The sequence below is a fragment of the Anser cygnoides genome, chromosome 4 (genome assembly GCF_040182565.1).
Source record: "Anser cygnoides isolate HZ-2024a breed goose chromosome 4, Taihu_goose_T2T_genome, whole genome shotgun sequence".
Classification (NCBI taxonomy): Eukaryota; Metazoa; Chordata; class Aves; order Anseriformes; family Anatidae; genus Anser; species Anser cygnoides.
The window spans coordinates 59628202-59652028 of NC_089876.1; the positions used below are offsets into that span (position 1 = coordinate 59628202).

At 39.3% G+C, this 23827-nt stretch overlaps 1 protein-coding gene across 14 annotated transcripts in view; it reads right to left on the minus strand.

Moving 5' to 3' along the window:
• CFAP97 (cilia and flagella associated protein 97) overlaps nucleotides 1-23827 on the minus strand; it is an 80560-nt gene that overhangs the window by 54806 nt on the left and 1927 nt on the right. For 8 of the 14 annotated variants that reach the window (XM_066996244.1, XM_066996243.1, XM_066996242.1 and 5 more), the window contains exons 2-7: nucleotides 23383-23476; nucleotides 22705-22848; nucleotides 18663-18748; nucleotides 16143-17027; nucleotides 15970-16041; nucleotides 5308-5576 (exon numbers count right to left, since the gene is read on the minus strand). In XM_066996244.1, the coding sequence (XP_066852345.1) occupies nucleotides 5308-5576; nucleotides 15970-16041; nucleotides 16143-17027; nucleotides 18663-18748; nucleotides 22705-22763 (1371 nt within the window). In that variant the 5' untranslated portion in view covers nucleotides 22764-22848; nucleotides 23383-23476. Of the gene's footprint in view, nucleotides 1-5307; nucleotides 5577-15969; nucleotides 16042-16142; nucleotides 17028-17680; nucleotides 17949-18662; nucleotides 18749-22704; nucleotides 22849-23382; nucleotides 23477-23827 lie in introns of those variants that run through there. The other 6 variants (XM_066996249.1, XM_066996248.1, XM_066996253.1 and 3 more) reach the window with 4 other exon arrangements.

A 23827-nucleotide genomic window follows, 5' to 3' on the forward strand; every position in this document is an offset into this window, starting at 1 on the left:
CGTCTAACTGTAATAGGAATCTGCAAACTCTTGGTAGTTTATGCATGGGGACTGGAAACCTGCAGTGTGCGAGAGAGAAAGGACAAGCCATTTTGGCTCGGACGTAATATGTCACAAGTGCTTGCATCAAGTGCCAGCCAGTTCACCGTCAAGTGGAAATACCTAAGTAAGCAAAAGTCAAAGGAAGAACTTCAGCTAGAAATAGCTCTTCACCGAAGCCAATTACAGAACACAAAATGGTAGACTTGTCTCTAAACGTTACATCCCACATTTTACACACAAGTTATCACCATCTCCTAATATACCTACATGCATATAGACTTGCAAAGATTGTTTATTGTGTTAGAAATCGAAGCTCTCAAAATGTTCAGCTCATTTGCAAATGGGTAAACTGAATTGTAGAAGCAACATTCTTTTTCCTGTGAAGGTCAAGCATGTTTCAAGTCTGCACTCCAGCTGTAACAGCCTCACAGAATTTGCATACCTTGATATTGTAGTAATTTCAAGCTTGATTCTGAACACATACATTTGCATATGCCTATTTAACCCCAGTTTAAATACAATTCTCTGCTTTTACTTTTACGCCTATATTTTGACAAGCATTCAGTCCTGATTACTAAAGCAAAAAGCAGACCACTCTCAGTACTAAAACATTACCTTCTGAACAGGTTAAGACTGGATTTCACACAATCCTTAGATATTAAAAGAGCAGATACATCTTATGTGGTGCTTAAAGTGGTTCCCTCCCTATTCTAAGAAAAGGGAACTAGAGAACAGCTCCTGTGGTACCCCCACCCTCTGCTGAGTATTGTACCAAGCGCATGTTCATTTAAACACTATTTGCGGTTGTAATTTTTGTAGCTTGGAGAAGGGCCTGCTGCATACAGCAAAGAACTCATCGACACACTGCCATGGCAGCCCTGACCTACAAGATCCATAAACCAGATCTAATCCAATTCCTGTATTTTTACTAGCAAGCCTTGTGGTCTTTAACTGAGGAACTGCCTTGTACAAGTACATTGAACAAATAAGATTTGTTTTCAATTACCCATTTAAATCTGCTAATTCCTTCATTACGTTCTCCTTAAAACACCATTTTGAGAAATGGATTGCAGAATACTGGCACTTGCTTTGTTCTGAAGTGCTTAATCTCTGTGGCCTTAATCCCGCACCACTAAAGCAACAGAAATTTTGTCATTGGCCTTAAAAAGCAAAGAATCAAGTCACATGACAAATCTGATCAGGAACATGTCTTGTTTCTGAACACCTGGATTAAGAAGAAAAATGACTAACAGGCACATATATTGCAGGGATGCCATTAGCTGCTCTTAATTACATTGCAGCTGCTCAGAGCTCCTGGTTCAAGCTCAACAAGATTACGTTAGCATTCAGCAAGTCAACAATTTTCACTACTGTATTCCCTATTCCCATGCAAAATGATATAATATCATTGATGATTTTCAGCTTGGCAAAAAGCCTCCCAAAGCTTCTATTTACCTCCATCATCTTCTCTTATTATGATACTGAGTTTACAATAAAAGCAGAATAATAATTTTTAAAAGGTACAATCCCATAAAGCATTCCTGCACGATTATCTTCCAGGAAGAGGATAATTCTTTGTAAATCTAGGCATCTGGACACAGACTAGTATCCGTAAAGACATTAAAATACATATTGTCAGTGACAGAAGGAAATGTACCATTACCAACAATTGGGGAACAAAGGAACCTGACACCATACTAAAAGATAGCTGCTATATGGGAGGCTAAGATAAATGCTCTTAGTTCAGCTCTGGGCATAGCAGTAGAACACTAGATCTAATTCTAATGCTGTCAGGAAAAGAAAAAAGAAAACGGAAAGAAACTCAGTATATACTTTTCTACAGCTATTTTGAAGAGAAAAACACAGCACTCCTAAACTGAGTCCAGAGAAAAGGTAAAATATGCCACTTTTTCTTGTTTTACTTTGCTTTTTAAATGTGTGAAGGCTTCAGTTTCACCTCCTTTGAATCCTAACCAGCTGACTAGTGTGCCTTGACAGCTGTTCAAATTTATTTATATTATGCCTCCTCTAATGTCACTCATATTAGTGACCACACTGTCCCTTTGCAGAGTCCAGGTGGGGGAGGGTGAAGGAGATAACAGTGCGTTCAGGGACAGCTTTTTCTTCTTTGCACAAGGATTTGCAATATTCTTCAACTCTCCAGTTGAATTAATTAGCTCTCACCTCACAAACTCTAAACATCATTATCCATCAGGTACTTCAATCTAGAGAAAAGTCTTTTTAACTGAACAACTAGCATGCTTGTCTGCGGTTGGCATCCATACAAAGAAAGTAAGCTAAGAGTACAAAAAAAGGAAAAAACACAAAATTGAGTAGCGTGCTAAATAACCAAAAACCTTCCTTCAACCTGGCAATTAGTGAGTCTTTATTATAATTATCACAGCAGTGGTCAGGAATCTTAAAGCTAGGTAAGGAATCAGCAGACCGTAACAGTTTTGTTCACAAAAAGCCTATAGCATTAGTACTATGATTGCAGAATTGCACTACACGTGCACCGTCTTTTCCACTAAACTTCAAGTGTAAGCTTCAAAGGTCACTTGTCCCCTAGGAACTTGGGCTGAACACAGCAGCTCAGCTCACTTCAGTCATCTAACACACCTACATCCTAGTCAGACGATTAATAAAGCAAACAAAACAATCAAAAAAAGCCAACCATTAGACCTTAATTACTTCTAAGTTTAGATGAAGTGATGGAGAAATGGTGCAGTGGCTGCAAATCTGTATTTAAAGGCCTCCAAGCACCTACCTTTATACACCAGTACAGATTTTGCACCACACGATAAACCACTGAAGTTCAAATAACGCGTAGTTCCCAGCCTATGAAGCTCAGTATTTTATTTATACTGGCAGAAATCGTGATTAACGTGTAGCAATACGGACACGTGTGTGTCGCGCGTAGGTTCCTTTCCAGTGCAGAGGAGACAAGGCTAGGAGTACCTTCAGGCACGGCAGTAGGATGTTTTCTCAGTCAGCAGCGTCCTCTACTGGCAAGAGCCGCACTCTGGTCGTGCTAGCTCAGATAAACGACCAAAAGCAGGTTCCGCTTATGAAAGAGCACAGGCACAAGCAGCAAGTACAAAACCGTGATATTCATTTTAACAGATCTCTTGCTAACTGTGTGTTCCCGTAAATAGCTAAATCGTTGACTTAGAACTGCTGTTCTTCAGAGCGATGCATCTTTTTATTCCTTCATAGCTGTTTCTAGCAGAGTCTGTGGGAGCACTGTATGTTCCCTATACCTCCCTGACCCCTCTCACAAAGCTAGAGAGCAAACTGCTTTGCTTTCTCTGACTTCCTAATATTTGAATTGCTTTCCCTGCATCAGCCTCGATGCCAAATGCCTACACCAGAGATCAAGCTGCCTTTCTGCTAACAGTAAATAAAGGCATTGCTCCGCAGGTGTTTTAGTGGAACAAGGGACAGTTTTACCTAGACGAGGTATTAACAACAGGAAAAGAAGTTATAAAAAGTGTAATCCACAAAGGGGATAAAATAAACAGTATGTTACAACTGCGCTGCTCCAGGTGCACATGTAATTTAAATTTTTGTGTGTTCAAACAGAATTGCTCTAATGTTAAAGTAGTGTTAAGTGAAACATTAAGATGTATTAGTGAATCACTCTTCAAAAAAGAAAATACATCATCCTGAGGTTGGTGGCATGAATAGACCAAATGTTTTTATAGTTTAAAATAGCCCGACATTTTAACCTAAATTCTAAGGAATTATTTTGAAGTTAAACATTTGCACTCATGTCCCTGCAGTAAATGCTTAACAACAAAAGCATAAATGAGTAAGTAACCGAAAGATGTTACTTCTTGGACTACAAGCAACCACCACTGATCTCTAGAATACCAAACTAGCAAGATGTGAAATGACTAGCAGTATTTACCTGCGCTGGATTTTTGATCCAGAAGTTGTAAAGGCAATACATTATTGGATAAAGTGTTGCAATATTTCAAAACAAAGTAAATGTGTGGCTTTGAGTAAAGAGAAGTGTATTATAAAATACTATGTGCTTTAATATCAAAGCAACTATCGAATCAATATTGCATATTACTTCCAGGTGGTATGTGGCTGACGCAGCACTTCCTCTCCACAGCCTAAGAATACACTCTGATGATCAGGGTCCATATGGAAGAGCAAGTCCTGCTTCCAGCACTTCCAACAAACAAAGAATAACCATCTACAATGCATGAGGAAAGCCCTCCTACCACCTCAAAACCACTGAAGCCTAAAAACATATCCTCCCTTCCCCACAATGAGAAATATCATATATCTGTAATACACATTTGTGCCAAATTCCTTCAGTGTGTGAAGTTCTTTTGGTCACCTGTAATCTATAGTTTCCCACTTTGAAAGTTTTAACTACCTGGATATCTAAGATGGAAAAACTAAAATGTAATGGATTTTTCTGAAGTGAACTAGACATCCTCCACATTGAAAACTGTATTTGTATAAAAGGAAATTGCAACCTAGTAAAAGAGAAAGAGCAAAGACATGACTTCCACTATAAATTTTCCTTAACTTTTAAAAAAAAGTGAAAAGTTTTTTTTAAAAAATTGTTTTCTTTAACTACATTTTATCTCCTCTTCCAAGACATTAATGAACAACTAGATGGTATGAAAATGTCATTACCTGTAATACAATGCAACCACTTAAAATCTTATTAAAAACAGTATTATTTGTCAGCTCTGCTAATATCCTTATAAATTAGTCTGAATTTCTGGTTTTCACTAAAATAAGTTATTGTGATTGCCACATACATTCAAATAATGTGAAAAGCAGAGCACTAAAAATATTAAAAATGATGGATAGCTGTAAAATGATTGAAAACCAAAACTGACATCTACATGGTATCCTCCGTGTTTCAAATATAATGGGTTTGATGCTATCATATTGATTGCTTTATTTTTTGCAAGCCTGTTCTTGACTAGTAATTACGATGCATGGAGTAGGATGAATAGAATTAGACTGCTACCCAAAATTATGAGTGCATAAACAAAAATTCCCCTTAAATTGAATTACACTAAAGTAGAGCAAACTCAAATAAAGAAAAATCTATTTTCATCTGGAAAAAAAGCATCTGAACAATTACGCAAACAGCATGGTAATGAGAACTCACTGCAGACTTACTGCAGTAAAGCTACAAGTGCTGCGTAATCAGCTTTGTAAGTATTTAGCAATGATATATCTGACAATAAACAGTCCTCAATTTACCGATCCAAAGCAGTTCTTAGAACTCACCAGGTTTTCTCTTTCAATCCTTTGCTGCTCCTTTTGCCTGTTGAGGGCGCTGTGGTACAATTTAGGAGGTGGTAGAGTCGACTTTTTCAGCGTGGTACTCCTGCTCCTTGGTTTTGCAGACTGTCTGGACAGTTCTTTTAACAGCCTTTGGTTTTCCCGATCGATCTGTCTAACTTCTTCATTTGTAAAAGAATAATTTTTCCTTGTTCCTCTAGGTGGCTGATCAATGGTTATTTTTTGGTGTTCCTTCTTCTCCAACTGTAGAAAAGCTTTAAAATGGCAAAAAGTAAAATAGATTTAAGAAACAAACTTGTGTTCTATTATTAGGATTTATTTACAGGCCTGAAAAACCCTGGCACATTTTCCCTCCTTCCATTTGAATTCCACATTTATGCATTTCAGGATTTTTCAGGGATGCTCTGTTGTCCTCAATACATTAATTTTACACAAGTTTCACCACAAAAAAAAAAAAAAAACAAGTCTAATTTTGGCTTTAAAGTTCAACTACTTCCTTTTCACTAGCAACCCCCTTCTCCCCACGTAGAGCAAGTAATTCAGAGGAATTGAATGGATACAACGAGCAACTGAACTTGCTGCAAGAGCACTAGAAATATACACACATTCTGTGTTTGTGATAAATATATTTGTTATTTAGGAATAAGAATGTAAATCAGCTTAAATGTGCATTGTCCTTTTTTCTATATGGTCAGTACTCCTGATACCCTTTCACTGCGATCGCCCCGGCCTCTACCATCACCAGTATGCTTGCACTATTTCTGCATTGACACAATATGCTCAAACTTCCATCCTCAAATATTTATTGTAGTTCCTATGGCACCAGCAATCAGAATAGGCAATTATATATACACATGCATATATACATATATGCTAATGGGGCTACTGTTACACAGCACTGCAGTAACATTGCACATAATCATCCTAACAGTGGAATCAGCTGTGGTACCAACACAAACATAAGTTTTCCAGTCAATAGCAAACACAGCTTCAGAAAGCCAGGACTAGAAATAACTCACAGATCCAAGAATTATACCATAAATGAATATTTAGATGTTTGCACATGGAAAGCGATTTACACTTTATTCCAAAGATAGATATCTATCTCAGATGAGGAGCAGAACAGAAATGGTATTTAACATAGGAAACTGACATTGAGGAAGCAAAACTCAGAGGCACAAAAAGCATTTCTGGAAGTGATTTTGTTGTTCGTTTGCTCCTGAAGTGATGCTACATCATGCTGGTACAGGAATCGCAAAGAGAAAGACAAAAAATAAGTTTAATGGATGGAGAGAAATAAATGAGCATATGTAGCAGAAGAAATAACTAGCGTTTGGCAATTTAAAACAGATATTAACCCAGTTCATGGGGTTTCAAGACAAAAAGCAAAGAATGCATGCCTAAAAATACACAGCAAAACAGACTTGTGCTTTCACAAGATAAGGTAATAACTGGCAAGCTTCATTCTCAGCCAGAGGTAGTTATGTTTAATCATAGTTTCACTAGAGCTTAGCTATTGACCTATTCCTAAGCCTTACTCAAACCACTCCCCACACCACTCCAGTGCCTCCAGAAGATTCCCCTGACTTTACCCCTACAAGCCCAACACATGCAAAGCAGAAGCTCTGAGCAAAGCAGAAAGAAGAAAAACACATGACAATATTTCCTCAGGAAACACTTCCATGTCAGCAATTTTGGGGTGAGGGACTTTGAGGCAGCCATTAATAGCTTACAAGCTTCAGAGAACAATGAGCATTCTTTCTTTGGAAGAAAACGGAAAAAAAATGTTACTGCAGTATCTGAGCTGATTGTATTGCAGAACTGATGCAGCAAATATTGCCACTTTTTAAAAAAGAGTTAGTAACAGTATCCAGAAATCAAAAGCCAAGTAGTTCATGAGTTTTGGAATTCCTCTGGAAATTAGTAACTTTGTACCATCAGTATGCTAGCTGGTATATGCCAGAACTATCCCTAGGGCACCGTAACTGCAAGGCTGTTCACGTTAGCAAGTACCATTTTATTAGTTTGTCAAGAGAAGGTGCAAGTCACCTCAAATCCAAAACACAATGCAAAATAGTGCAGATCAAGTGTAACAACCAACAGATTAATGAAGTATAAATGCCAATAAACATCTTTATAATTTAGTAAGTTATTCTTAAGGGAAAATTAGTACAGCTATCAAATCCGTTTGGGGAGACAAACCTGGGATAGGACTCATATCTGGATAAACCTACAAGAGACGAGAAGAAATGCACAGAAAATAACTAGCACCACACAATTCACAGGGTAACATCAAGCAGCGGTACACTTCTCAGTGTAAAAAAAAGAAATATATCCTTATGGGAACATGCAAAACTAGCACTGCAGTACACAGTTGGTAGACAGTGACTTGTACAACCACCTGAAGACGACATTTATTACGTATCACATGTAGCCAAGTTACATAACTGATAATTTTATTACAAAGCTATAAAAGACACAATGTCATCTTTTGCCTTACGTCCATTGCATTTCATAGATTGAACGAGACCATGTCACATGCAAGAGTGGCAATCAGGTTGTAGCAAAGAACAGCTGTTCAACTGTTGTCTTGACCCTGCTTTTCGCCCCGATGTTATTGTTGATGCAGTCTCTTACACAAGACATTTAAGTTTCTAAATAGCTATCTGCGCAAATTCCAAGTTCTGTGAAAGGTGTGAACTAGTCAAACTCCATTTAAAGTAATGGCATTTTGAATTAGAACATTTTTATTTAGAAATACTGGATTTGTGTGTTCACTGGTACATGATTGCTTAAATTCTCCATAAGGCAACTAGGTATACGTTGGTGGAGAGTGTACAGTCCTAATAAACAGGTATGAACTGTACACATTATTTACATTTACTAAGTAAGTGTAGAAACTGACCTCACTGCTGCCAACAGCTTTCTGTCTAGTCCTGAGGTTAAATGCTTGCTAACAATGACAGAATTAAATAAACCACAAATTGGAAAAAAAAACCACCACATTACAGGAAAAGTATTAAGAGCACCACAAGAACTCTGCTGCGAAGTTACTCATTGAAGCCTCAGCAGACAACTGCCCAAACCCAATCACTATAACACAGCAACTTATCAAGAGTTTAGATGACTCATGAATTTTGCACCGAATTTCAGACCGGATACAATAAGTACAGCAGCAAGTTTTCCTCAAGGGGCTAGGGAGAAAGGATTAATCTGAAAGTCTCTAGTTCCTCACTACTTGCTTCAGTTCCTCAACAGATCTTTTTATAGCTAACCTTCTGCACGGCCTAAAGAAGAACTGCCTTTGAAATTTTGCAGGCAGCTCTCTGCAGCAACAGTGCTGCAATTCACCGAGTCATTGGATCGGACAACACATGAAGAGTTGTTGTTCTGTTGTTCTTTGAGCTGCAGAATTAACAAATCAGAATTGTGTTTTACTGAGTTAAGCTCTGTTAACAAAGAATTTAAGCCTCAAATACCACTTCAAAACAACCGCTAACTGATGGAAGCTCCTCTGTATCCTTTTTTAAGTCACAGTAACTGCAACACTGTTCTCCTCAGGAACCCTGTGAAAGTTTAAAAGTTTATTAAAAAAATAGTGAAAAAGAAGATTAGCAACAGAATGCATACTGCATAACTTTCTGAAAGACGATCACAAATATGGAGTAAGTGCCTCTGCCTATCAAAACAAGGAGAATGCAAGGGACATTCATAAAATCACTGCTCCTTAAACTATAGGCAAATCAGCCACAGGAGCAATCAAACAAAGCAGCGAGCTCAAGTTTCTGTAGGTTTTCCTGAAGCAGTGGTGACGTTATTTCCATGGTCAACCAGAGTCCCAGTCTATCACTTTTGGCAGAAGTACTCAACTGTGCCTGCAGTGAGGTTTCTGACCCTGTAACTCGTAATCATCATCATCAGCAATAGTTTACTTCTCAAGCCACCTGGCTGAAAACCTGACCAGCCCGCACTATTATAAGACACTGCTTACAGTGTCAGATGTTCCTATTCCCTGCTCACTTACTATGACACAAAATTATATTATTTATATCAGGAACTGATGTCCAATATGCATTGAATGTGCTTCAATTTTCATGGCAACAAAAGCCATGCTTCCACAGGAATGGCAGCAGAAGCCTAAGTGAAGCCAACAAAAGCCTACAAGAACAGGGAGAATTCACCATCAACAAACAACAACAAGAGTCAAGATCCCACATAAGAGGTAAATGCATTTATTTTAAATGCTATTAAGTATTTCAGGTACAGTTAGTGTTAACCCAAGTATTTGTGCTTCAAAAGTTATTTGAGCAATTTAGAATCATTGAACAGCCTGGGTTGGAAAGGGCCTTGAAAGATCACCAGGTGCAACCTTCTTGTTGATTTAGTCAACAACATATCTGTGCTGCTGTTTAATCACAACACATAAGTGTTTGACTGTTTTTGCAGTGGCCAATGATAACGTGAGGCAAAACTAAAGCTTCGGGTTATAATTTAAGGTTCCGGAGCATTTGCAATTTGTCCTTCTCCTCAAGTCTTGGAACAATTAAATATGATTTATCCATATCTTCATACTCTACCAATGAGTAATAAGTAATTTGTCTAAATCCCTACTGACCACTTCATGGTTATCTGGACCATAAACCAATAATTTGGGGGAGAGGAGTAAACAAGTAGCAGCATTTGCATAAAGACTTGCACAGTGCTACTTCTCATCTGCTGAAAAGCCATAAAAGAAATTTCTCTGGTATTCATGGGATTTCTATGAAAGCTGGTTTCCATGGAGAGACACCTGACTTTCTTTAAAGCGATAAACAAGCTGTTTATTGCTTTCAATTTGTGAGCATTGAAACGACCTTGCAGACTAAAGACCACCAAACCTTACACGAAATACAAATGATAATTAGCAAGTCAAATGCATTAGGACAGGATGATACAGCTCTCCTAATGGCATTAAGGCTAAAATTAAAATTGTGCATCATTCACTCTCTTGCAATCCCAGCAGGAAAATGCATTTAATTGCTTCAGTGCTTACACTTTTGAGTTTTCCAGGTGTTTTGTTTTATACTGGTCCACTACCATATCTGTGACAAATCTGAAAGATATGAAAGGATTAAATCACAGTTCCTCAGAGATGTCTAATAGGTTCAGTCTGAATCTATTCCCCTGTAGTACTTCTGTGCAAATATTTCGTTGATTATCCATTACTTCATGCTACAGAATTTTTAAAAATGATTTTGGAGAATTCCTGGTTTAATGCTTTTGGAAGAAAAGGAAAATACGATTTTCAAGTAAAAACATTCCTATTTACCAATGTATGCTTAAATAGGGCTGCTATTTATTCTTGATGTCATAAGAAAGAGAACAAACACCATAGAGGTGCAGACAAATTTCACAAATTATAGCCAAGAAGTTAAAGCAATTGCTACATGTTCAGTTGAAGCTGCTATTTAATTTTCCACAATAGCCTTATTCAGAAACACAGGGCTTTTACTTTCATAGTAATGATATTTACATCACAGTGCTTTTCACCAAGTGATCTATAATTTTTTTCCCACAATAGAAAATCTCAGGCACAGAAAAAGCAAAATGATTCATCAGAGAGCATACAGGTCAGTGAGAGCTTCAAGGATAGAATTCAGTCTTCAGTCTGTGGCCCAACGTCCTACTTACCCTATCACACCACCTCCTCAGGTTAATAATAGCTAATACCATGGATTTACAAACTAATTCTCACAGACACTTCTGTAAAATAAGCAGGTATCAACCCCATTTTACAGAGAAGAAAACACAAAGTACTAAATCTTTAGTACTTTAAATACCTTGCACAATCCCATTACAACTGCATTCATACCCCGTGTAAATTCAGATAAAGATATATACAGCATTTTTGCCAAACCACTCTGAATTCTGAAGTCCAGAAACCAAAAGACTTGTCTGAAGCCAGAGAGTAAGTCTGTGGCACAATGAAATGAAAATGGAGGGGTGCTTAATTCACAATCTGTGCCTAACACATCTCTTCATCTGCATAACGGTCTCTCCATACTTAAAGGGGCCCTATAAAAAGTATGGAGAAGAGCTCTTTACTTGGGTAGACGATGATAGGACAAGTGGGAATGGTCTTAAACTAAAAGAGGGGAGATTTAGACTAGACATTAGGAAGAAATTCTTCCCTTAGAGGGTGGTGAGGCCCTGGCACAGGCTGCCCAGAGAAGCTGTGGATGCCCCATCCCTGGAGGTACTCAAGGCCAGGCTGGATGGGGCTTTGGGCAACCTGGTCTGGTGGGAGGTGTCCCTGCACATGGCAGGGGTTAGGTACTGGGTGGGCTTTAAGGTCCCTCCCAACCCAAGCCATTCTATGAAAACCTAAATTCCTTAAAATAAGTCGGGATATTGGATCATTGACATAGAATCAAGCAAAACAGCACCAGAAAAATCTCAAGATTTCTATTCCCATCTTTCTAACAAGCAGCTTTAAGTAAACACTTCCAAAAACAAATTTTGGATACTATTTCTTTACATTGGCATATTTCATTCCCTCCTTGTGTTCAGACTGCACACAAGTACAAAAAAGAAGATGACAACTCACATTTATTATTATGGGTGCTGAATATTGCCAAGTCAGTTCTTATTCTAATTTTCTAAAATATCTCTAAAAGAATAGTGTATATATAAAAAAATCTATGTAAAACCAGGAAACAACCAAAGAACTACATTTCTACTTCAAAAATCATAATCACACCTACATGTTTTCCACACAGATGGGGGGAAGAGTGAGAAGTCTGTAGAAAGACAAACCTTATTAACACTGAATAACTGAAATAGTGCGTGGCCACATTGGTAAGATATTTAAATTCCAGCACAGTGTGGCCCCGCAGCTCCAATGCTACAGTAATTCCTATACATCACACATACGTGATATGGCATGTACCATAACAGCAGCGATCAGCTACACGGTATCAGTCTTAGCATGGTAAAGCAATAACATCAGCCTCCTAAGCATTGTCATTTTTAGACAAAGACAATTCAAGCATCACTGATGACATTTAGCATTCATATACATTTTAAATAGGCATACTACCCAAATGGCAAGTAATTTTCACAAGCAGGAAAAAAACCAACTAAACAAGCAATTAAACCCTTCAGGGATTCATAACTACTAAAGCAGTATCATGGATAAACCCAATAATCTTTATGCACAATGCTGAGATAATTAATAAGCAAATCATAAAGTCCAGTAACCTGAATAACATGACCCAGTTGGGCCTAGGTTGCACCATGACCCAGGCTGGTTTTAATACTCCTGTCTCTGCAGTCACAGGGTTCAGTACGACTGAGGCACGGAGGGAGCTGCAGAGGGGCTCTCCCTCCCACCCCACCTCCAAGCTGCTCTGCGCTGAGCATCACACAGCTGCAGGACTGATTTGGAAACAAACCACAGCGATCGATGCAATACGTTCCAGGTTTGTCTGTCTGCTCTGCACAACCTCTTTTCACCACACATGCAGTTTCTACTGAGACTCCTCCTGCTGCAGACTGTGGGCTCCACACAACAGAAATGGCGTGGGGAAAGTTGCTGTGCACACTGTATCTTGACACAGCAGCTTACAGATACCTGGGCTCTACGACTTCTTCCTTATCTGTCTTTCCTCATGTTGCATCTGCTCTCAAGAATATTCTGTTCCCATGCCCTGCCTTCATCAGCCTCCTGCAAAGCCACAGCAATGCAGCCGCACAACCAGGAGGTTCCAAGAACTGCGTGTTTCATCTCACTGCTTCCTTTCCTGTGGAACAGAGCTTGATTCCAGCATAACAAATGTAGGGACTACGTTCATTGCTTTATTTGTCTCTGGCAACATGCAGAACCTGCTTCTCTCCAGTTATCAAGCATAATCTTCAGTTCACTCTCAGCTACAGTTACCAAGTAAGTTTCTGCCGTTTTGACTAAAACTGGTTCAGTTATTTTCCATGGGGTGAACCGAGGCCTCGCTGCAAGCTGCAGTACTTGGAAATGCTCACCTCAGTAACAGCACACACACAGACAACTTTTAGATGTAGCGACCAAGTATTGTCACTCGTGTTTATCAGTTTCTCATTCACACTTCTTATCACCAAAAATATTTCTAAAGTATCAGTGATAGAGCTGCATGGTAATTCCCAACTAAAAGCATTCAAATAGCAATATGCTGCACGCAGAACACGTGAATTAAAACTAAAATTATGTTATCTGTGAGACTTCAAATTATTCAGAATAGCATAACTTAAATTTTGATGCCTATCATGAACAAACATAGCTTTAGGAGACAGAAGAGCATGGGTTTTTTTTAGTCTAAATATGGATTTTTTCTGAACGCTTATAAAAATGGAATAGTTTGTAATAAGAGCACAAATATGTATCAAGGGTGTATAAGACAGAAGAAAAGCTATAGTAGCTCATTTCTAATTTAGGTGCAAATTTTCTTCTTAATACTTAATGAATTATATTTTAAGATGCATGAACTACCTCTCTGCTTAGTAACCAGACTGCTGCTCTAGACCAAAACTTGCTGTTTGAACATCATGAGCCTTTAATAGATTTCTACCCTTTCTTTGTTCTTATGATTATTTTCTAATACAAGAGATTCAGGTCTTCCCAAGTGTTTACACCACCAATGTATAGATTTATATAAGAATTAATTGCTGCATATCTCCTAGAAACATCACAGTAACAGATGACACTGAAATTCTGCAAATTTCTGGGGACCTTGAGAAATCAGACTCACAAAACTGCTATAAGTCCTTAGACCCAGCTACATTTGACAAAAAAAATTAAACTGTTCCATCAGTATTGATTAGTGGAAAAATTTTATACTTTAAAGCAAAATCTGAGACATCCTGAAGATCATTTAAACACTGATTCATGCATTCAGAACTGTTCTTCAAGTGAGAACAGTAAGTCATGTTTATCAGAACTGGATAGGCACAGACATTTCATGCAGGTTGTCAGGAGGAAGGAGTGGGGGAAAGTGATTCACACACACACACAAAAAAGAACAGAAAAACCTGGAAGCACTAACTCAGAATGAGATTAGCTCCTATTTTCCCAGACTAGTTACTTTCCACCATTAATAATCCTGCCCCATTTAAACTTCAAAATACCCAAAGTAATTAAGCTATGTTGTGCTTGCCAACTTGGAGAGGCACTTGGGAGTAATATGCATGTTAATCGGCAACATTAACTGCCAGACTATGAATTCTGCTTCTCATTACTCAATCTTTACTATTGTTATTTAGAACTGGTTTTCAGTTTGGGGAGAAAACCTCCCTCCTTCAAACAAGTTCGTCTCTGAGAATGTTTATTCTGAGCTATAATACCCATTTGTTTTAGGGATGTGATGAATCCTTCCACAATCGCCAGTCATTAAATAGCTTCTTGTTATCAAGAAGCAAAGATGCAGGACATCATTTCAATTGCCTAGCAACACCTCTTCTAACATCACATTTTGACAAGTAGTTGAAGCCTTTTCTAACAGGAAGGAGTTGCTGCAGCACAAGGACTGTCAGAGTCCAGAATCAGCTCTACCTTTCTTGATGGCCAGCTTTGTTCTTCTTACAATCAGAATTTCCATGTAAGTGAAATCCTCATCTCTATTCATAGGAAAGTTAGATGATGCATACAACATATTTTGAAACCTTCCTCACTATAGGCTCAGTCTACCGAGGTATGAGGTAAAGAAAAATGACAAGTAGCTTTCATCATGCCAGATCTATCATAATATAGCAACTAGTGTCAAAATGCACCAGACAGACTATAAAATTCTTACCTCACTTGAGATCAGCAGATTTCTTGAGCTGAGTCTCTTTTATTCTAGAGGGCTTACTACTAAGAACTTGGGCCATGAAAACAAGACCGAAATCATCATGTAGACCTTAAAACACGCATATGAAATTACCCAGTGCTTTTTCACCCCATACAACAAAGGTTTGGGATGAATGCAGCAAAAGAGATACAAAGTTCTCTCCCTCAGACTCCATTTTTAACATGTAATAACTCTTTTGGCAAGAAGTAACCACACAAGTTTTTAGTAAAGATCATCTGTTATTTCTTTCTTTCAAATATCTTTACTCACCTTTATAGTATTTCAGAAGGCTGACATTTCATAAAAAAATCAAATAATTCTGTTTTGCTATCAAAAAAGATACTAGAAGTTTAAATACGTGATTAAATATGTGAATTCTCTATTACGTGATGTGGTTTTGGACTACCTTTCAACTTTGAAGGTTGAGAATCCAGCATTTTATCAGGAAGGTTAGCGTTTTAATTTAGATAATAAATTGTGACATTGCCTAGTAAGCCATGATTTCTTAAAATGCACGTACAGTTTTAGTATTCCATTTGTTAATAAATCAAATCTTACCTGGGAATTTACTGTACGTCTTATTTCTATGTATACACATCTACACGGGCTCCTACATGCTTCTTCTTTCCACTGTACAATCAATACTATATACATACATAAGAATTCAAAGAGTTCAACACAGCTTAATTTTAAACATTTTAACAATACATCTGGCAAAACCCAACCCTTCCCTTCTATTAGAACTCAGTTCTGTATTACTCTCAACAACATACAAATGTCACACTTATTTAAAAAAAAAAGTAAGAGTCACCTTTCAAAAGCTGGTTCAGGTCCATGGCATCATGCAAGACTTTTCGACTATATCTGCGATCAATCTCAGAATCTGAGGGGGGGGGAAAAAAAAAAACAAAAAAAACTTATAAGATTGGATTTCCCAGCCTCAGTTTTTAAAAATTATGTTGTACTTAAATTCTTCAAAATTACCATATAGTTCTTGGCTCACATTTTCTTGTCTTTTTATTTTTAATTTCTTATCATTTGAAGCTGCAAGTTCAAAAGACTGGATAGGACTGATGTCTGGAGTTGACAGAGGTGTTACATCGGTCACCGTGTCTTCAGACTCTTCCAAGTAATCACCAAGCTTTGGTTTTCCTTCTGTTTGTTTTATTGCTGACATGAATTTTTGTTTTGGAGACAGAAGAGCCACGCTACAAGCGTTCCTCTTTGAGGAAGAATGTGATGAATCCGATAAACAGCTATCAGAATCTGTATCAGAGCAATCCGTATCTGAGCTCGAGGATGAAGATGAGGAGGAAGAGGAGGAAGAAGAGGAGGAAGAGGAACTGATATTAGTATATTTTTTGCTAGTCTTTTTTGCATTGTTAGACTGCTTAGCAGACTTTGGTCTAACCTTCTGTTTTTTGCCATCGTCACTACTGTCTTCTTCATCTGTATAATAGTCTTCTTCACCTTCTTTAACTATTTTGGGGATTCCAGCCAGAACATTTTCTGGTGTTCCCCTACTTGCTGCAGATATTGTTCCAGATGTACCTGCATTCTCTGAAGCTGGAGAAAGTGACAAAGATGAAGCATCCCCTGGGTGGTCTGTGTTGCTTTCTACGGACTGATCCTTCTGCAAATCTTCCTGCTTCTCTTTGCTTTCCTCCTCACAACAGTTTGCATCCTTTGAATTAGCAATCAAGTCAGGGTCTGAAAGAATCACTTCCTTTCTACTTCCTTTCTCTATACATTCACCATTTTCTTCGCTTTTCTTTTTCTCTTCCTCAAAATCACTGTCAAAGAAAGCATGATCCACTTCACCATCTGATACATCTTCAAAGCGGTCCATACTGAAACACCAAGTGTCTCCTGCAACCATCAGAAAAGGTTTCCAAAGGTTAGCATAAGAAAAGATGCAAGCACACTTTCAGTATAATAGTTTTGATCTTTATTCTCTTAGCTCTAGTAATTTATAATTCTGCAGTTAATTATGTTACATAGCTAGGGACAACTCCATAGTTGAGTTTTACAATGCAATTTAGTTCTACTTTATTGCACATGGCTCACCTATTTCTATTAGGCCAGTAAGCATTATTTCACGGGAACAAAAACCATGATGACCTCAAGACTTTCATCCCCAAGGAAATCCAAACATTTTTGATGGCTACAGTGCCTTAACTACAACAAGCATGTAATTGAAGTGTCTGGGTTTTGTCCCTTTAAGCTAGAACCTCTTTGTATTATTGCTTTGGGTTTTGTTTTAGAAACCTTGGTTCTGTGTGGTGGTCCTCACCTTGGCTGACACAGCGGTCTAAAGTGTGGACTTTCAGAACGAAAAGGAGGTGCTATTTCAACTTACATCAAAGATCCATGGCTCCCTAGGTTAAACTGTAATAGATGTGGGGTGTGTCAGCGTTAATCTTTTAGTTTGGGTCAGGAGCCTGCTTTTCTTGGCAGTTCTTCCTCTACAATGCGCTGTGTAGCACAGTAAGCAAACCTGATTCGTTTCAGATGAAACTAACCTCTAACGTGTGCTCCAGGCACTAACCTAGCGCACTCAGACCAGTAGTTACCGGTCACTCCGTGGCACCGGATAACAGCTCGTCCTAACAAAAGGACAATGAATGCATATAGCACAGGTATCAGGTCCTCAGCGCTGGTACGCTCTACAGATCTGCTCCTGTCGTGTCATACTTCTTCCAGAAATACACGGTGTTAGATCCTATGAAAATCGTGCATGTAGTAGGGGGGATATGACAGTTTCCACTCGTTATTGGGATATATACAGAACTAAAAAGAAAATACAACCAAAACAGAAATAGTCAGTAACATAGACCGCTGTTCCCAGCTAGCTAGAAGTGCTTTTCTCCTACTATTTGTCACAGGTTATATATATATATATTTTAAATGCAATTAATAAATCCATCAAATTCTTCAGACTCAAGGAAACCAAGAACAAAGACAGTAGAAGCAACTATGCAAGGCAGGAGAACGAGAATATTTCAAGAGGTGCTCTCCCTTAAACCCATACAATTTGTTGCCATGGCAAACAAGGGTGAAAAAGGAATTCCTAAGCTTGCTTTGAAAGTGCAAGACTATTCCCAAGAAAGCCTCTACTTAAAATTATTTCAAAATACAAGATTTTCAAAGGTCACTGTCATTCAGTTATCTTGCCACTTCTCAAATACTACTCTGCTTCAGGGATTTGAAATATGCACCCTAAGTACAAAAAGGACAGTATAGAAGTAGAAGGTACGGAATCTCCTGTGGTTTTAAAATCCATGAAGACAAAGAAATGAAGAGATTTAATAAGGTTAGATGTTGTACAAACCTGAAAACACTATGAAAAAAAGCAAGCAAAGGTCAACTTTGGTGGCCTAAGAGAAACTCTTTAGGCACCTAACCCCTCTCAGAACATCAGAACAAAAGGAATAAAACACTTGGGAACCCCTAACTTGAAACGCTACACGGAATTTGGAAACTTTTCCAATGCACGTCACTCACTGTGATCCCTGGCTTCAGGGAAGGTTGCACAGCCTGCAATGCCCAACTGCCACACAAATTCCTGCAAGGCCTCCTGGAGCAGCTTCCTAAAAGGATAATGTATGTGAATATATGAAAACGTACATCACAGAAGAAGAATCAGAAGACAGTAACGTGATTGTTTAATTATGACTGATTGGTAAAAGTGGGCATGTGGCATATTTCACTTGTCTCAAGCACATAGATGAGACCTACGGTTAGCACTGTTGTATGTACAGGAGTACGTACACAGCTAAGGCAACACCAGGTTTGGGGATGGATGCAGACTCACTAGTACAGGTTGAAATACAAAACTGTTGTGTAACCTACTGTTTGCTTCTGTAATGCTGCCCAGTTCAGAAAATGTAACTAAACTGGGATTATATTACAGGTGATGAGATACTAAGTGGTTGCACCGAGACTTCTCAGATGTTTCTTTGCTGAACACAACCTCTTAAGTGAAGAAGGGATTTAACTCAAGATGGTGGCAAAAGGACAGAGAATAGGTGACAAAATGTGACAGGAAACAGCAAGGAGCCCATAAACCCCTGCCCACCTCCAGCACCAGCCAAGGGACACGTCTCCCCACTCCGCGTGACTTACAAATAGCTGAACCATCAGTTTTCCACAAAGCCTGAGCCAGAACTGATTAATGGACAACTACGGCCCGTTACCAGAAGAAATGCAGTTTATCAGCCTTACTGTGCCTGAGGAGCAGCAGTCAGTTCAGTGCCAAACGCTCCTTCCACGTTCTGGCACAGCCCCGTAACTACTCCAGCCTTCTTCTTAATGGGAAAAAGATGCGCTACATTGGTCCCTTTCTCTCAGTGACACTCTTGATCATTCACAAACTAAACTTTAATTAATTCTGTAGTTTCTGTTAAAAAACAAATGAGAGGAAACAGATGAAGAGATGGTATTTTTTGTTCCTATTCCCCTCACGCAGCCAGAAGGTCTTTAAGGGAGCAGGAATCTGCCAAGCAGCAGCAATACAGAGTAAGCAATTTTGCTGATGAACCACGTCTAATTTAATAAACAAACTGTGCACACACAGCCCTTTCTATACAGCGTATAATGTCATTTTATTTCTGTGAGAAGTACAGAGTTCTGCTAAGGGAACACTTATTAAAATACAGAACCAACAAGTGAAATTCTGAAATCCCAAGAAACTGTCATCAGGATCAAACACTTCTCATTAACTGTTAGCTCTAATGACCACTTTATTTATTTTCAAAAGATGTATGCTCTCTGTGGCTTCCTGTCATGAAACCCTCTATCAGAAGCAATAAGAAGACACCTTCTGGTTGAAGGTTATCAATTTTCCTTTGTAAGTAATATTGGTACTTGATCTGGAAAGAACTAACAAACCCAGAGAGCTTCTCCCAGCCTGCACAATCACTGCTTCTTCCACAGACAACCCCCTTTCAGCTGGAAATTTCCAGCTCTTCAGAACAGAGACCCACCCTCCCAATCTCAGACATAAAAATAAAGTGTTTGAAGCTAAGGTGCTGGAAGGTTAAAGTGTCTTAATTAAAGTTTTATACTGCCAGTGGCAGATGTTGGTTAGGATGTTCCCAAATCCTCCGGCTCTAATTGTTGCCCCACTATCAAGGATCCTAACCCCTCATTAATGCTGACTGCCTAATTCTGTGATGTACCTGGAGAGGGTGAAAACGCTAACCACGTCCTCGAGCTACCATTAGCAGAATGACAATCTGTAAACAAGTTACAATGTAAAAGCATGCTAATTCAAAGCTGGCCCTTCCCCTCTTTTTCCTGCCCTTCCTCCTTCATTTTTGGCTGACACAAACAAGTGAGCAAATTTGAAAGCATCTAGGAAGGTGCAACAAAATTTCTAAGACGACTGGAAAAGTACAACTTATGAGGGCTTGTTTAGCTTATAAGAAAGAAAACAGGAAATTATAAGTCTTAAAACATGTAAAACAGACTGAACTAAAACTTAGTTTGTTCTCAGATACAATCACCAGTGTTTGAGATGAACCAGTGCAGCTGCCTGCAGCCATGTGCCTCGCTGTGCACACCCAGCCCTATTTACCTCCTCTTTAATTCAAGGTTTCGTTTTTGCTACCAAGAGCAACACAGCATGCAAAGGAGGAAGAATCTCTCTCAGGAAACTATTTCACACGAGGGAATTCCCCACTGAAAATTTTGCCACTGCTGCCCCTTTTCCTCTTTTTTTTTTCTCCTCCTTGCCCTGGTTTTCTCTGCTGTATACTCGAAGGAAAAAGCATTTTCTCTGCAGGCTGTAAAATACAGTCTATTAACTCTCAAACCTATGTCAGGTCAGCCCTCAGAAGACCATTCTGACTGTCTACAGAGGCAGGCCCACTGGAGGTGCTCCACAGTACTTTGAATCCTTTAAAAGGATCCCAGCAGAAAGTCTTGAGTCTCCTGCCTACTCCAAGCAAGGATTCAGTTCAGCAAGTGGGCACTAGAAGCTCCTGGAACAGAGTCAATTGCCATCATCTGTTAGAGCAAATGAGAGCACATGACCACCACAGAGCCCTGGATGACCACAGGGCAAAGGCCTTGAAGTTAATGTACAAGAAGGAGAAGAAAAAAAAAATAGTTCCACTTGATCAAAAAAAAGCCATTCCCCTACTATGAAAAGCCAAAATTTACTGAGGGATGTGGACCTGTAGCTTCAGGACTTCACTCACACACTCTCCCTGCCGCTACATGTTCTTCATTCTGTAATTCGTTTCTCCAGCAAAGGTCGCTTAGTTATGTTCCCATCAAACAAAAGGAGTGCAGATGAGTGAGGTGGCCGCAGTTCCTGGTGGAAAGATCTCTCCTGAGCTCTCCTAGAGGCCAAAGGAGGCTCAGGATTGCAAAGGAAAGACACCAGCTCTAGCCACAAGGACGTGCTTGCTGAGGAAACAAGCACAGAGATTTTTTTCTTTAGTGCATCCTAGCAAATGTTGTGGCAAGCGGTTAGTTTAGTTTTGCTCCTTAATAAACCTCATTCTCGTGAGAGGAAAGCCTGGGCTGGAGACTACTGAGCTTAAATGATGGCTGCGATGATGCCTGTGTAACAAGGCCATTGCTGCTGCTTACTGTTGAGAAACCCAGGAAAATCGTCAGCAAACCCTCCAAACCCAGAGGGAACAGAAGCAGCTTAGAATAAAAATAAACAACAAAGAATCATATGCTGTCTGATAAAAACACCAGCAGCTTCTGGCCCTGCTTGTGAACATGGAGAAGTGATGCCACCCACACCTGTGGGCGGAATGCCATACACTGCTCCCCCTACCTGGAAGGGTCCACCGCTTGCAAGATAACAGAGAACAATTCCTCCTTTAATGCAAAACTTGAGCAAATCCACCTCAAAAAGGCCGGGGTTACATGAGACATCACCCTGGTGCACCAGCCTAGGGACTCTCTGTGCATGCCTTCCTTTAGCTGCAAGCATACCACTCAAACACAAGGAAAAATTTTCACCAATATTTGTGCAGTAACTGCCCCGTCATCCCCACCTTGTAACAAACCACCTGTGTCTGTTCTGTGCTCCTGCCTCCTTCACTGCAAACAGTAGAGATACGTGCCAAAAATGCAATATACAGATGCTCACCTGCCACGGCTGGGAAGCCAGAGCTCAAAAGTAAAGCCCAAATAGAGGTCAGGACACTTTCATCCACACGCTGACCATCCGTATCATGCACATGCCATTTAACTCCGCATTTTCTGGACTTGCCCTCTGTGCTGGTCCCAAAAGCAGATGACGGGACCAAAAGGAAGAAACACCTTTTACAAACTAACGACAGAGTTCAGCAATTGGTAAGTCACAACGTACTCCAGAATACCAGAAGCCTGCTCGTGCTCCTATGTTACAGATTTAATATGCTTGGTGACCTAGCTACGCAAACAGCCATGTCATCAGCACTTCCCTGAACACTTGGCATAGATGTGTTTCCACACGGATCAATTAAATGCAAGTTTTATACCCACAATGCACAAAACATCTGCTAAAAACACCTGTTATCACAACTGGGGAAATACGCACACATTTAAAGAGATGCTGACAACATTCTCCACAGCTGCTGAAGATGAGATGTAATTCATGTATTTTCAGTGAGGATGTTTCTATCCACGAGGAAGAAGCGCTGACTGGTACAGGTGAGCAGGGGGAAGTACATCAGTACAGTCTCTAAATCAATACACAAAGAACAGCTTAAACAACTACCACTCAGTCCAAGTATATGCACTTTGCCTCAGAGTGTGTGCAGGGCAAATGAGGTAAAGGCCTCTCGAGATCCTCTCTTGCATTTTATTTTTATGACTTGTTCATTTCTTCAGATGAGAAGCCTTACTATGGCAAAACAGGTAAAATACTGGAACGTAGGGCTGTCTTTTAAATTCATCATGATATGGGTGGGCTTCCTGGGATTCTCTATATTACATTATTAAAATAAAACACTTCAAGATTGCCAAATACCCACCACCAAATCACCACCACACCACCTCTGTCAAGAAAGATAGGGCTTGTTTTAGACCTTTACTATCACCAGTCTTGGCTGAGCATGAGACCAGGAAAGCAAAGAATGAAAAAGCTTTAAAGAGCAGCTCTGGTGGAAGCACTGAGGGTACACCTGTTATCATAACAGCCTGCCCATTTCCCATAAATCTGAGGAGATATTACTGCAACTTTTGAAATCCTCCTTGAAGAAGTACTTATACGTACTGCTGGGTCAAGTCTCTAGGGAGATTGGCCAACTTCAGTTTCAAAGCCTCAACCAACTGTGCAGTCCTGATGACCATCTGAACCCTTGTAAGTCCTAGGCAGAAACACAGGATCCTCTGAATACCCTTTTAACCATGGGAAAGCACAAAAACAAGTAAAAAAACCCACTAGGTCATAAAAAGCTCTAAGCCCACCCCAAAAGGAAGAGTATGTCCCCAAATTCCTTATTGTCTCCTTTTCTGTACTCTCCATTTCACACCATTACAAGAAATATCTAGGCTGAGAAAATACAAAGGAACAATGCAAGCACAACAAGACGACTAAGAAAAAGCATCGAAAGAGCTCAAAGCATTCCAAAAAAATGAGTCCTAAGATTTGAAGACTGATTATTTTATGAACCCGTTCTTCAACTAACATCTGGTGATTAATTTTCTAGTAACGATGA